At 34.1% G+C, this 15461-nt stretch overlaps 1 protein-coding gene across 1 annotated transcript in view; it reads left to right on the top strand.

Moving 5' to 3' along the window:
* LOC150102350 (tRNA wybutosine-synthesizing protein 4-like) overlaps positions 1-15461 on the top strand; it is a 182441-nt gene that overhangs the window by 67142 nt on the left and 99838 nt on the right. Inside the window, exons 8-10 of the mRNA XM_090399562.1 lie at positions 5602-5749; positions 9573-9639; positions 11558-11589. Of these exons, the coding sequence (XP_090255688.1) occupies positions 5602-5749; positions 9573-9639; positions 11558-11589 (247 nt within the window). The remainder of the gene's footprint in view (positions 1-5601; positions 5750-9572; positions 9640-11557; positions 11590-15461) is intronic.

Below are 15461 nucleotides of genomic sequence, written 5' to 3' on the forward strand. Positions count from 1 at the left end.
AGTGCTGCTATGATAAGAAGTACTCTAACATAGGGATGAGGAGGTGCCATTGTATAAAGCACTGGTCAGACCTCCACTTGAATTGTTGTGCTCAAATCTGGTCACCTGATTTTCAGTGTGATGTAGAAACACTGGAAAGAGTCCAGAGACAATGACTAAGACAATATCTGGACTTTGGAATGCTGACTATGGAGGGAGGTTGAAGAAATGTGGATTGCAAAGTTTAGTGAATAGGCAGAAAAGAGGTGATATGATAGAGACATTTAAGTTAGTGAGAGGATTTCATTGGATTAATCCATATGGGATTATAAAAAGAGTAGAAGGTGAGAGGGGAAGAACTGGAGGCTATTCTTGGAAGTTATGTAAGAGTGTGGTAAGGAAGGATGTGAGGAGTAGATTTTTTACATGGAGAACTGTCAATGAATGGAACGCATTATCAGAATGTTTTAATGCAAGGAGTGTTAAATATTTTAAGAGCCAGTATGATATATGATAAATATGTTGTCAGTTGAATGAACTTCCCACATTGAGACTGTTGACTCCATGGAGGATTTAATAATAATAATAATAATAATTACTCCAGACATGTAGGATACATGTCCTTATCTTCCATTTTCATGTCACCTTTATCATCTCTGATTCTTTTTACAGTACTCTTTCCTCCATTTCTAAGCTTCTTCAATAGCCTCCAGAACATTTTACCACCTTCCTGATACTAAACTCTTGCCAAAGTCTTCTCAAGACTTTTCTTTAGCTATTTTTAGACATAGCTTAGCTTGCTTACATTTTTTTCTATATTCTTTTAAGTCATCAGCTGAGTTATTTGTTAGTTTTTGTGGTATCCAAGACTGCTTCTTTAACTTTTCATGTCAACCATGTTGTTCTTATTTTTCTATCTCTGAAAACAACTTCACTGCATACTTCCCTAGCTGAATCAATCAATATCTTCTTTAGAGTTTTCCACTGAGACTCTAAGGTTTGGTTCTTGTTTTCAATTTTTTTTCATTTTTTCTTCAATAATGTTTGTATAGTTGAGTCTACAATTTACTTGTAAAAACTGGTCAACTTTAATTCTGTTTAAAACTTTCTTACATACTGTTCTTTTCAATGTGATATCCATTTTTATCATGCTTAGTACTAAGCATGATAACTTTCAATTTTGAGTCCTCTGTACACTCTTGTATCCTGAACCATGGTTATGATATCACTATCAACAATGGCATAGTCAATGAGGCTTTTCATATTTCTTATGTCTTCTTCTCCATGTGAATTTGTGCACATCTTTATGTTGAAACATAGTGTTAGTAATGACTAGTCCATGTTCTGCTCAGTAAATTACTGAGCAGAAGTCCAGTAAGTATTTACTGGACTCTGCTTTGTCTTTTTCTCCAAATTTTCTCAAAATGTTCCTATATGCCTGGTGGAATTCATTTCTTACTCTGCTGTTCAGGTCTGCCAACAAGGACCCCTTTTTCTATTTGCTTTTTTCATCAGCTGCTTGTTCAAATGACTCAAAAAAATTTCTCCTCTTCTTGCTTAGAAGAACCTTCTGTAGGACCATAAGCACAAATATATTTCATTGTCCATGTCCCCATTTTGAAGTTTGCCCACATACAGGGTGTTCGGGATAAATTTGACATATTTATAATTAATTATATTTTTCCGTAAGTTACATGTATTAACACACACTTCTCTTCATTTAAAAGTTTGGACCCTTCTTCATTCATATACAAGATGTCAGAAAGGATGGATAGCTGGAACCCACCTGAATCATGGAAGAGAATAACTTGTATCATGATGATTCGTGCCCGCCATCAAAATAAGGATATTACGACTGCTGCCCAATGCTCCCTGAATACAGTAAAAACAATCAGGCATGAACTAGAGACTTGCAATGGTGACTACGAGGATGTAGCAAGAAGAAAGATCCCTAGCAGACGATCTGATTGCGTTCGTACAGCAGAATTCCTCGCAAATCTGCAGGAACAGGTGTTGAAGAACCCTGGCATTGGAATTCGGGCTTTGTTCGTGGAGTTGCTAACTGTAGTCAAGCCCTGGATAACAAGGGTAGCCAATGTAGGCCGTATGTATGGCAGCAGGATTCGGCCCCTTGCCACACCTCTGGGAAAAGTCAAAAATGGTTGTCTGAAAATTTCTACGACTTCACCAGTCCAAATGTTTGGCCTCCAAACTCCCCAGACCTTAACCCCATGGATTATTTTGTATGGGGCGCAGTTGAAAAAGACACCAATCGCACTTCCAGTAATACAAAAGCCCAGTTAATGGATAAAATTAAAACAGTTTTTGCAGCCCTTCCCAGGGAGACTGTAGCATCAGCTTGTTCGAGGTTCCGAAGCAGAATTGAAGCTGTGATCGATGCTAATGGTGGTTATTTTGAGTAAATCTTGTTGATAGTATTGTAATTAACTCTGCCTGTAATGTTTTTTTGTCAATTCATTAAATTTAATAGATACAAAGAAGATTTTCTTTTTCCTTACGAAACTGTCAAATTTATCCCGAACACCCTGTAGCTTTACTTAAAACTGCATTCCAATCAAGAAGTTTATCTTTGTGTTTGGTGTTGAATGCTATCACTACTCCTTCCTTTCCTCAATCATTATTGCTTGAAATAGTATCCTATACTTATTATTTAGTAGTATCTCATCCGTTTTTGTCTTCTTTATCTCAGTAATGTCTACGCAGTACTTTTCCAATTCTTCAAGTTCGATTGCCTTTCCATTAATACTCCTTATATTGATGGTTCCTATCTTCATTTCTTCTGACAATGGGTTTATTATTATTCTTCTTCTAGATGATGAGCTGGAGCTTGTTCCAGTAGCTGACTTTTCACTGTTTTCCCTGGGCCCTGATGAAAACAGCACAGACCTTTTTTTAACTGGGCAGCACCTCCCAGCCAGCATGAAATTTTATGTAATGGATATAACCATATTTTTACTTATAACAAAACCTATGTATTTCTTCATTATCATCAAAGTGTGTATGTAAATTATTTTTCAGTTGTTTTTTAAATATATTCCTATCCAACCATGGCATTGAAATCTCCAATAATCATTTTTATGTGTTTAGATGGTGCTGAATCAATCTCTCCATTTTGCAAAAGAAATCCTGTTTTTCCATATCTTTCTTTTCTTCTGGTGGTGCATGAGCATTTCTAATCCATAAATTCAAAAATTTTGTTCGGATTCTTATTGCATATAATATTTCATTCACAGGTCAAAAATATTCTCTTTGATGTCTCTGTCTATTATAAATGCTACACCAAATTCATGTTTCTCTGATTCTTTTTGTGCTTGAAAAAATTGTAAATTTTTTCCCAAAAAATTTTGGATTTCTGTTCCAATCCATCTTGTTTCTTGTGCTATCACTAATTTTAATTTGTATTGATGGATTTCTGATATGAGTGCTTTAATTCTGTATTCCATATCCCAAAGTCATAATTCAATAATTGTTTCTTGAGTTGTACCCATTTGGTATTTCCAGTTGAAGCTTTTTCTTTCCAGATTCCTTAACAAGTAGTAGTTTTCTTGGAATGGATTATCAATCCATTGCTGATCTCTCAAGTTGGAGGACCAGATTTCTGTATTTAGATCCCCAAGGAATAGGGTGTATATGGTCCATCGTTCCTTATTCGGTATATTCAGAGCAGTCCTAACGTAAAACAAGTTCCATGTCAGAGGTTCCCTCTATCCACCACCCAGAGTGATGCACCTGGTAGGTTTGCCTTAGGTGTTATTTTTATTAATTATCTATTATTATTTTTTTTAGTTTTGCATTGGTCACTCACAATTGTCACAAATGTTCATAACTGTCAGTATATATTTACTAAAATAAAGAGCCAAAAGGGTTCACTTTGGTGAAGCAAAAATTATAAAATTCAAGTGAATATTAGATCCAGCATTATTTCAAAGCCGAATGTAGAAACTATGAAAGTTTCATAAAAATAAGTTGACCAGAGAGCTTACAGGAATTCGCTCACTGGCATTTATGAGTTGCTCTAGCGCAGACCACTTCTCGGTCAGTGCGTAAAAGTATTTACTAAAATGGTCAACTTATTTTTATGAAACAGTTTCTACATTCGACTTTGAAATAATGCTAGCTCTAATATCCACTTGATTTTTATAATTTTTGCATCACCGAACTGAAGCCTTTTGGCTCTTTATTTTAGTAAATACTTTTATGCACTGACCAAGAGTTCGCTTACGAAAAATACACCTCTCCAACATTTCAAGTTCCTTAGTATTGAAATAGAGTTTTTGTTCTCTTAAGGTTTCTTCCTGGTCTCTGACGAGAACCAACCAGTTCAAAACAGCTGTCAGGCCAGTGAAACCTTAAAAAAATGGAGCAAATTATAAAGCGAATATATGGATGCTGGGCAGCATGCATGTTTTCTAAAGTGGTCCGTACTAAGGCAACTCGTAAATGCTGGCAGGCATATTCCCGTAAGCTCTCTGTTCAACTTATTTTTATGAAACTTTCATAGTTTCTACATTCGGCTTTAAAATAATGCTGGATCTAATATGCACTTGATATTTTTATAATGTCAGTATATATAACCAACAGCTTTAAATTTTGACCAGTTTGAGCTGAGCAATGGCAGAAATTCCATCCTCTTGTTCTTGATATTTCTAATTACTATATATGAATTTCCCCCTGGGCCTACAGGTACTTCCACATGTTATAATAAGTGCTCTATTCAGATTTGAGAGGTGAGAAATGGCATTTTGTTCTTTGATCTTTCCCATACTGATATTCACTCAAAGATGCCCATACATATGATCATCTTCACCCCCCCCCCCCCCACACACACACACAGTAGCTTTTACTCCCTGATTTTGCACTTCCAGTCTCTCACTGAACAAAACTTTCTCCATACACCTAACCCTAAATGTAATTCATTAGCTATATACAAGTCCTTTCGTGCATCACTACATCTAAAGCAGGGGTCAGCAAACTTTTTAGACCATTGATTCCTTCAAGGAATCCTTGATCCCTCATTGACCCCCATCATGTTAAATAAACGAATAAATGTTATCAATAATAAATTTCTCAATTTAAAAATAATAACTCTTTCACTCTTTTACTTCATTACTGCTTCTCGATAAGAAATATTTAAAGAAAATTAAAGAAAATACTTAAAGAAATTTATAAAGAGCATTTAAAATTTAAACCCCCTTTTGACCCTAGACATTTATCGACCCCTTGGATAGCCACATCGACCCCCAGGGGATCGATATCGACTACTTTGCCAACCCTGATCTAAGGCTACACTTCAAAGATAAGCTATACTTATACTTCTATTTTCCATAATAAAATTGATTTCAGAAGATATTTCTAGTGATCAGCTATTTAACCACTGAATATAATGTATATTTATGCCAACCAAAATATGGATGCAAAGTGTAAGATAGTTGACATGAATGTTTGGATAGTTAAAGGCAAAATAAGTTATTTCAGATTTCACTAAATGTTATATTATTTTAACTTTATTGCTTTCTTTTATTTATAATAACTCTAAACTTCAGAAATTTCATCTAAGGTATTCATATTTTATTTTTGTTGACATCTCTTTTCATTTTTCAGTATTTTCAGGAAAAGATTATATTCTTCTTGGAGTTGACATGAGAAATTTGAGGGGTATGCAAAAAATGTTGGAGGAAATTAATATTGATTATAATATTCCAACATTGGTTTTCTCTGAATGTGCTATCACCTATGTGGAAGCTGATAGGTATTAATATACACCCATACATACATACATATATATGTGTGTTATTCTATAATAACAAATTACTCTCATATTAAACTTTCATTAATTAAGCCTAAAAATCTTTTGAATTTTTATTAAGTTTTTAGTTGAAGTTCTTTATTATATGTTATAGGTTAATGCAGATATTGATATAGGAAATAAGCATGCATGTCAGTAACTCTGTCACTTAAGTTCTGCAAGCAAATCTTAATTCTCCTTTTCCTATTTATTGTTTATAAATTCTTCTTCATGAAATACTTGGTAACATTTGCTAATTTGAGGCTTCCAATACTACTTATTTCAAAATAATTCACCCATCTGCATGTGTTTATGTATTTATCTGATATAGTATTCCTGAATAGCATAAAAGAAACATTGCTATTCTGTTCTATTCACAAATTGCATTTGCTGCTTACATAATATTATGCTAATAATTTCATATTCTGTGTGATAAATAATTACCCTGATGGAATAAAACTGGACAATAAATCATATTGCTCTACTTCATGAATGTGAGAATTTATTAGTCCCAAAGAACAGGACTAATCAGGAATCAATCTGTTACATTTCTTCAACTGAAATAATTTTCTTAAAGAATAAGAATATTAAAAAAATATAAAACTGTCCTCTAACACAATTTTAGCATGTCTACTTTAGTACATAATAGGTAATTCTTAGAGTTCACGTTACTGCTACTCTGATTGGACTAATGTGTCCTATTGAAAGGAAGAAATAATAATGAATAATTTTTCAGATGAAAAAAAGATCAAATTTAAATTTAAGGGAATCATGTAAATATAGCTTTACATTTTTCAGGAAATGACAATGCATATTAGAATATTAATTAAAAACTTTAATCAGTACCTTCCTATATTTTGGCAATGTTACATTGCCATCTTCAGGGATCACAAAACAATGATTATTTTCATGCAGGCACTAACACTGAACAAAGTATCCTGACTATATTCTTCTCTTCCAACTTCTCTCTAGATTAATAATTAAGGGGATACAAATCCCTTGTTGTTCTAGATTTCCATGATAACTTGCAATGGCAATCTCTCTAGATTGCCATTGCAAGTTACCTCCTTTGCCTAGAGCATTGCATCTCATGCATCCTGTGACCTGCTTGGGAAGACATCAGTAGAATCTTGAAAAACTTGGATAGCAAAAGACAGCTAGTCCTGATGGAATTCCACCTATTGTGCTCAAGAAATATGCTCTTGAACTAACACCTGTTCATTATCATCTGTTCACTAAACTGTACTCAGTTGGCATCCATTGTATGTCATGGAAAGAAGCACATATATAGCCAATTCCCAAAAAAGGTGTTAAATGTTACCATCAGGCTAACAACCTATTATTCTTACTTCAGTTTTGTCTAGAGTAACAGAGAAGATTCTCAACACTTAACTTCTTCAACACTTGGAGAACTGCCATCTAATTACTGACTACCAGTATGAATTTTGCTAGTTTAGATCCACAGATCTCCTGGCCTACATTGCCAACCTCTGGACTCATCCAATGGAAAGGTTTGGAGAAACTTGCGGCATTGCACTTGACATATCCAGGGCTTTTGATAGGGTCTGACTTTGAAGGCTTCTCAACTATATATCATCATATATTGGCTGCCTTCATCCTATTTTAATTGGATTACCAGTTTTCTCTCAGATGGTGTTCTCTCTTCAGATTTTCCTGTTAATGCAGGTATCCTTCAGGGCTTTGTCATGTTACCCACCCTCTTCCTGATTTTTATAAATGACCTGTTCTCTTTGATTACAAACTCTATTTATAGTTTTGCTAATCTTGCTCATACAACAAACCTTGCAGTGCACAAACATCTCAAGTTTCAAGATCATCTGTAATAAGTACCCTGAACACTGATCTCCACAGTATCCTTAATTGGGATGAAAACAGCCTAGGCAGCACTTCCAAAAACACAGTTTCATTTGCTTTCTTATGAAAACAACCTCAGATCTTTTCTACTTATTGTTGATAATGTGCATCTCCCAACAGTCAAGATCAAATCTCTCTCTCTCTTGCAGACTGACTTATCCTAAAACCTGGCATAATCATATTACTTCCATGGCATCATCAGCCACCAAAAAACTTTGTATTCTTTTCTGCTTAAGATGGCACTTCTCTTCTGATTAGTTGCTTACTCTGTATAAATCCCAAATCTGTCCAACCTTGGAATACAGCTCTCATGTTTGGGGTAGTGCACCTAAGACCTCCCTAAAAATTCTTGCATCTGTTCAGAAAAAGAGTGGTTCATTGATTTCTGCATTTTGTCTCTTCTACAGATATTTCCATGGCCACCATTCAGCAGAACAAGTATCCATTATGCTTCTCATTTCTGCCACGTCTACAGGAAGTTGGGCAGCAGCAGCTGCTCAGCATCTCTTTACAGTCAAACTGCATACTCACTAAACCTACTACTACTCCCAGCGATGTTTTCACCATCTACTTCAGCTCTGTGGAGCAGCCTCCATCATAAAGCATTCCTGAAGGAGACTATAACCTTCAGTAATTTAAGAAGAATATCACCAGATTGCTCCTGACCCCAGCCCACACATGGCATTTATTTGCTATAGGCACACTGCTGCCTCTCATGCATGGGAGTAATATATATATATATATATATATAAATAAAAAAAAAATAATAAATTATCTATTTGATGGTAATATGAAATTGAACAGAAGAGTCAATTATTGGGATGGCCTTTACAAGATGATCAAGATCATCCTGTAAAGTTCTTTATAAGATGATCTTGAAAGATTGGAAGAGTGGACAGTGAAGTGGGGTTTAAAATTAAATTTGAACAAATGCAAGTATATATGATTTGCCATGATATATATAGTATATATCATGGCAAATCATAAGTATATATAGAAATGCCATGTGTGGGCTGGGGTCAAATTGCTCCTGACCCCAGCCCACACATGGCATTTATTTGCTATAGGCACACTGCTGCCTCTCATGCATGGGAGTAATATATATATATATATATATATATATATAAATAAAAAAAAAATAATAAATTATCTATTTGATGGTAATATGAAATTGAACAGAAGAGTCAATTATTGGGATGGCCTTTACAAGATGATCAAGATCATCCTGTAAAGTTCTTTATAAGATGATCTTGAAAGATTGGAAGAGTGGACAGTGAAGTGGGGTTTAAAATTAAATTTGAACAAATGCAAGTATATATGATTTGATAAAAATTAGTATCCATCTGATACAAGTTTAACCCTTTCTAAAGCTTATCAGATGGATGTGCTTTGGATTACCAGTTTTCTCTCAGATGGTGTTCTCTCTTCAGATTTTCCTGTTAATGCAGGTATCCTTCAGGGCTTTGTCATGTTACCCACCCTCTTCCTGATTTTTATAAAGGGTTAATCAGTGCTTGGATTTGAATATTTTCATTGAGTAAAATTTAAGTTCAGGAATCTATGAGATCAAATGAGAGTTAGTTTGTGTTAGTTTGATTGCATTGGTGATTAAGATAATTGTGCTTTATGGTGTTAATAACAAAATAAGTAAAATAATTTATTGAGCTATTAATATTTTGCTGGCTTTCAGAACAGCATCTTCAGAGCACAAATTACAAAGACACAGAGTACTCAATTAGATTGTTGCAAAAACAATTGAAATTGTACCATGGTTGTAATTTATACTTTGAAGATGCTGGTTTGAAAATTTAGCAAAATATTAGTAACTTACAAATAATTTATTTGGTTCTTTTGTAGAAGCAACAATGTATGTGATGCTATAAATTTTAAAATAAGTTCTTCATTTTAATAGTTCTGATCAGTTGATCCAGTGGGTTGCTGACCAATTTCACAATGCTGTATTTGTGACATATGAACAGGTAATTTGCAATATTTCTAAAATGATTGCAAAATGTTTATGATGATATTTATGGTTTATTATAGTTTAACTTTCAGATTACATACCTCATTTTAATTAATTGTATTTAACTTTTTCTTTAATTTTGCTCTCTTCATAAAAATCTGATCATATTGCTACTGATTGAAACTAATTATAGATACGTTTGTAAAATTTAGATTCATAGTGATGGGGATTTGTTTTTATAGATTTGAATTATATAATGTTGTAAGGAAAGTAATGATTTTTTTGCACATTTTATACAACTTGTCCACAGGTTGAAGAATTTTATTCTTGCTTACCAGTCAAGCAGCAAATATCTCACTAGTCTCATGTCAACCTGGGTAGAGCACTACAGTCGCCTAATGTTATTATTCAATAACATCTCCCTGAAGTCCAAGGACTTATTGCTGAAGGGTGATCTTACACTACACAGTCCATGTATGTAACAATCTACCCTCCATCATCCCTAGCTATGCGTAAAAGTAGCTAAACAAGGCATGGGAAGATTTCATTAAGAATGTAGAAAATAAATATCAAGAAGGTGGCAAAATGTTCTGTAGGCTAATGAAAAAGCCTAGAAATGGAGGAAAGACTACTATAAAAGGAATCAAAGATAATAAAGGTGACATGAAAACTGAAGATAACAATATCCTAAGATATCTGAAGTAATTACTTTGATTTTTTATGGTACAAAGACAACAAGGGTCATACTGCGGCAGGACACAGGTTACAACAGTGCATATAGTAATTGGTTGGTAGGATAATCACAGACCTCCATGCCACGAGTATGAAATGCCTGATGTTACATCATCAGACATCTTATAATCTCATTCATTAAATATATGCTTCTTACTGAAATATGAAGATGATCAAAGTAGTTAATTAGTATGTAAAGAAAGTGATCCGTGTTTAAGTGGTAGATATGATTTGCATCTCCCACTTCTGTTTTATCACTTTTCTTATTGGAGGTCTGAAGGAGTTTGAAAAATGCTTTCTGCAGAGATTCTGCACTATTTAATCCTTTGCTTACTTACAATACTAATAATAATAATAAAAAAAAGTTTCTGATTGTGTAGTAAATGCATATGTGATCATTATCATCATTATTATTCAGGCCTCCAAGGAGTCAAAAGACTCATCGAGGGAGGTCCTTCCTAAGACATAAAGTCTGTCAAGACTCACTGAGGGGAGGTCCCCCCCTGAGAAACACAAAGTCTATCATACCACTCTTTAAACTCACTGACCGTTCTCGCTCCCACCACTCCATCAGGCAATGCATTCCACGGCTCAACCACCCTCCACACAAAGAAACCACTCCTTACCCTCATGCATATGTGATATAGCTGTTAAGTGCGTGGTGTATGTGTGTGTGTGTTGGGGGGAGGCATCTAACTTTAAATGTTTCTCACATCCTAGATGGAATTTCAACCAGATCTTTCCAGTAAAAAAAAAGGCATGGCTGTTCATTTGAGTACAGTGGAACCCTACCTAAACAGAGAACTATGAGCTTTATGTTTAGGGTTAGGTACCGTTTAAGCTTTCTGGTGCCCAAGACAAAAATAATTCTGCAACTTTCCACAGCAGTTTTTGTTCAGTTTAATTTAAATCAGTCAGCACATTTTTAAGTTTTGTAAATCAGTATCTAATTCACTGCCTGGTGAAAATGTTAGTGAAAATGTCCATTTCTTTGCAATAAATGTGGCCTGCATTTATCTCAATGTAGCTCTGATCTTCATTTGAGAACACTCATTTAGACAAACAGTTTTTTAATATCTTTTAGTTTATTCCTTTGGCCACCTTACAAGGTTATTAAAAATTATTTACTAATCATTAATAGTTACTTGAATTCAGTTACCTCCTGTTTTTCCTCATGCATACTAAAATGTTTATTTTTTCAGATTCATCCAGATGATGGTTTTGGAATCATTATGTAAGCTTTTCTTTTTGTTTCAACTTTTTTTTTTTTTAATATTTGCACTATAAATGAACGTTTTCTCTTTTTTGACTTGTAAAAAAAATCTTTCAGACTAAAAGATGACTTAGTCTGAATAATTATTCATGATAGTTTATTGTATCTGTAAAAAGCATGAGATCAACCATTGTGTGTGATGCGATGCAAAGTGATAATTTTGGTACTCCTATTTGTATTATATATTAGGGATTCTGAATCTCAGCTTTTTTTCCATCGGGACTTGAGACATCTTCTTTTTACAAGTTCTCAGACTACAATTTTACTCATGAAAATTATTTTTTAAGTATATTTGTTATTTATTATATTTTTATAAAATACTTCAATAACTACAAAATAAATTGCATGATTTAGACCGAGTAAATTTTCAAATGCAACTTTCACATCAAAATTTCTGTATCACAATTGCTCTATCTGTTGATATGGCCACAATATGTTTTTTCCATAATTGTTCCAAATTCTTGCATTTGTGAGTCCACAGTATTTTGAATAACACTTGGCGAACATTTTCCCAGGTATATGAACTAATCCTAAGTTTAAAATTTCATGTCATCTTAATAAACAACAATACTGAAACACCTTTTATCTCCAATACTGGTCCACTCATCCAAATAAGACTAAATAGTAATCCCATTCTATTAATTCTTTCATTTCGATATTTTCTTTTCTTTACGTTCATAGAAGTCAAAAATTAACTTTAAGATATCTGAATGATCTTTGGTAATACACAATTCTGCTTTAAAATTGATTTGTGTATTATAAAAGAACGATTGTTAGTTGTTCAAATTGAAATTCCATCTTCGGTGGCCAATCTAGATAAAATCTCACTTCAACTTTCTTCTTTTAAAAAAAGTTTAAAATTGACTAGTCAGTTATAATTCTTTTTGAGAGCTACTTGAAGGTTTTTGCATTTAAATCCTCTATCAGACTAGAAAAAGAAATACTAGATACTTTTTTTTTTTCATGTTGCCTAGTTATGGTTAGATGATCATTCACTTTTTTTATCTTCAATAAAGATTTTTTGAGAACAAAATTACTTTCATGTAACAATTGAAACAACATGAAGCCGGCCTGGTTGGCCGGCTTCATGTTGCGTATCCGCTCTTTACCAAAAGGCTGTGGGTTTGAATCCCGCCATGGGCATGGATGTTTGTGATTGTCTGTGAAAATAGTGGTAGATGGAGAGCTGTAGAGTAGATGCCGTTCCTTGATGAGTCCTTCGACTCCCTGGAGGTGTTATGTAATAATAATAATAATTTCATACAATAAATGTTTCATAATAAACCAATGCAACCAGTCAGCACAAAATGCATAGTTCCTTACAGTATATACCATGTGGCTGTACTCCCTGGAGGTGTTATGTAATAATAATAATAATTTCATACAATAAATGTTTCATAATAAACCAATGCAACCAGTCAGCACAAAATGCATAGTTCCTTACAGTATATACCATGTGGCTGTAATTTTAAATAGAGATATAGACTAAATGCATAGAATATATTTTTATATTACTAATTCTTTTATCATATAATTATAGTTTGTTATTAATGTCAGGACAAAATACAAGACACTTCCATTCTAAAATACATGTTTTTTCATGTGAAAAAACAAACAAACAAACTTACTATCAAATGTATACAGATAATCATGATCATCATCACGAACCATGAGCACACTGCCCATTGGTGTCCAATACCTACTTCACTATCTTCTTCCACCTTTCTTTGTCCAGTGCACAGTGTCAGTTTCTGTAAGCCCATTCTGCATTAGTCCTTTATGTTGTCTACCTTTCCTGTTTATACCATCCATAATACCAGACATGAATGTCTTTATCTTCCGATCCTCACTCATTCTGCAGATGTATCCAAATAATTAATTGCATCTTCCATTGTATAACAAGTTCTTTCAAATGCCAAAATTTTTTTTCTTGATTCCTTATTTATTACTCACGTTTCAGATCCATACAGTACACCTCAAAAGATGCATGTTTCTAGTACTCTCAGTTTTGTTTGCAGGCTGATCGCTTTACTTTTCTATATGTTATCCATTCAGATTTGTTCTTCCCTTTACAATCCTGATCTTTATTTCTTTTTTACAGTCCAAGTCATATGTCAGTTTACTTCCCAAATATGTGAATTGTTCTACATTTTCTATATCAGTTCCATCCACTTGTGTCTTTTGTTTCATGTTCTTCTCACCAAATACTATTGCCTTTGTTTTTTCCAAGTTCATAACAAGTCCAAATCTCTTCCCTTCCTCATTTAACAGCTTCAGTGTTTTTTGTAGTTCTTTTTCATCTTCTTCAGTAGTAACAATGTCATCTGTGAATCTCAGATTGTCAATTCTCATTCTGTGTATTTTGAATAACTACCGATATTCCTTTTGCATCTTCCTTCGTTTTGTCTTGCTCTTTCTAAATGTGCAATGAAAATGCTTGGTTTGGTGATATTTCTTCCCCCCCCCCCAAATCCTCATCTATTCTAGCTGATGCCACTGCATTCTTATAAACATCTTTTAATATAGCTATTAGTTTTCTGTGAATTCCATAGGATTCTAACACTGCTAATGTCACTTTCTGGTCAATACTGTCAAATGCCTTCTGAAAATCAACAAAGCAAGTATATATATGTTTTTTCTCCTAGCTTTCTCTGCTATTAACTGCATTGTCAAAATCTGTTGAATTCTACTTCTATCTTTCCTAATCCTGCTTGCTCATCTGTAAGGTATGCTTCCTATTGTGTTCTCAATCTTTCTGTCAATATCATCATCATCACCCTACTAAGGTGACTTGTCAAAGCAATTGTTCTATAATTTTTACATTTTAGCTTATTTCCTTTCTTGTATAATGCCATTAATATCGATTTCACCCACTTCTCTGGCATTTTCCCTTCCTTCCATACCATATTACATAGTTGGTGCATTTCCATACTTTCACCACCACGTTTAATCATTTCTCAGTGGTGTTATCATTACCAGGATTCTTGTTGTGTTTTAGCCATCCTATTGCTTTTCCTCCCTCTCCTCTTAAAATGTCCATGTCATACTCATTACCTGGTGGTGATATCTGCTTCAATTCTTCAATCAGTTTCCCAACTTCATATAATTCTCATTTTTCTTCATATAGTTCACTACAGTATCTTGTCCACCACTGTACTATTTTATCTTTATTCATCAATGCTTTGCCTTTTTCATCTTTAATTGTGATCTGTTTTGGTTGCCACCTTCTATTAATGATTCTAATCATTTTGTACACCTCCTTAGTTTTGTGCTCTTGGATGTTGACAATGCATGGAAACTCATAAGGCAGTATCTGACAAAAGCAATGTATGACTGCATACCTAGGGTTAAGCGAGTAAATAAAGTGGGAGTGACATGGATGAATAGTGAAATCAAGCAAGCTGTGCTGGAAAATGTTATGGAGGAGGTACGAGGCAGTTGGTGGTCATCAGATCCATGAAGATAATAAGGTGCAGGCTAGAAAGATGACGAGCATGGTAAGGAAAGAAAAGATGCAGTAGTAGAGGAGATTGGCTGTTCAGGCCAAGGTTAACTCAAGGGAATTTTTCTGCTACATGGCAAGCAAGAGGAAGAATAATTATGGCAGACTAACATTGGTGGATAGTCAGGGCAGCAGACTAACATCTGCAAAGGATATAGTGGAATTGGATAACGAGCACTTTATCGGTGTATATCATACTGGTATAAATGATCTGTATGATATATAGAAAAGAGGCAAGTATTAGGAGAATTTGAAGTGAAAGAAATAGAGGTGTATCAGATGTTGGTTGGGTTAGATGTGAACTGTGGGACTGGATGACATATGTGACATA

This window comes from Typopeltis vanoorti, chromosome 10, assembly GCF_054136105.1.
Source record: "Typopeltis vanoorti isolate ZY-2024b chromosome 10, IOZ_Tvanoo_1.0, whole genome shotgun sequence".
NCBI classification, from domain to species: domain Eukaryota; kingdom Metazoa; phylum Arthropoda; class Arachnida; order Uropygi; family Thelyphonidae; genus Typopeltis; species Typopeltis vanoorti.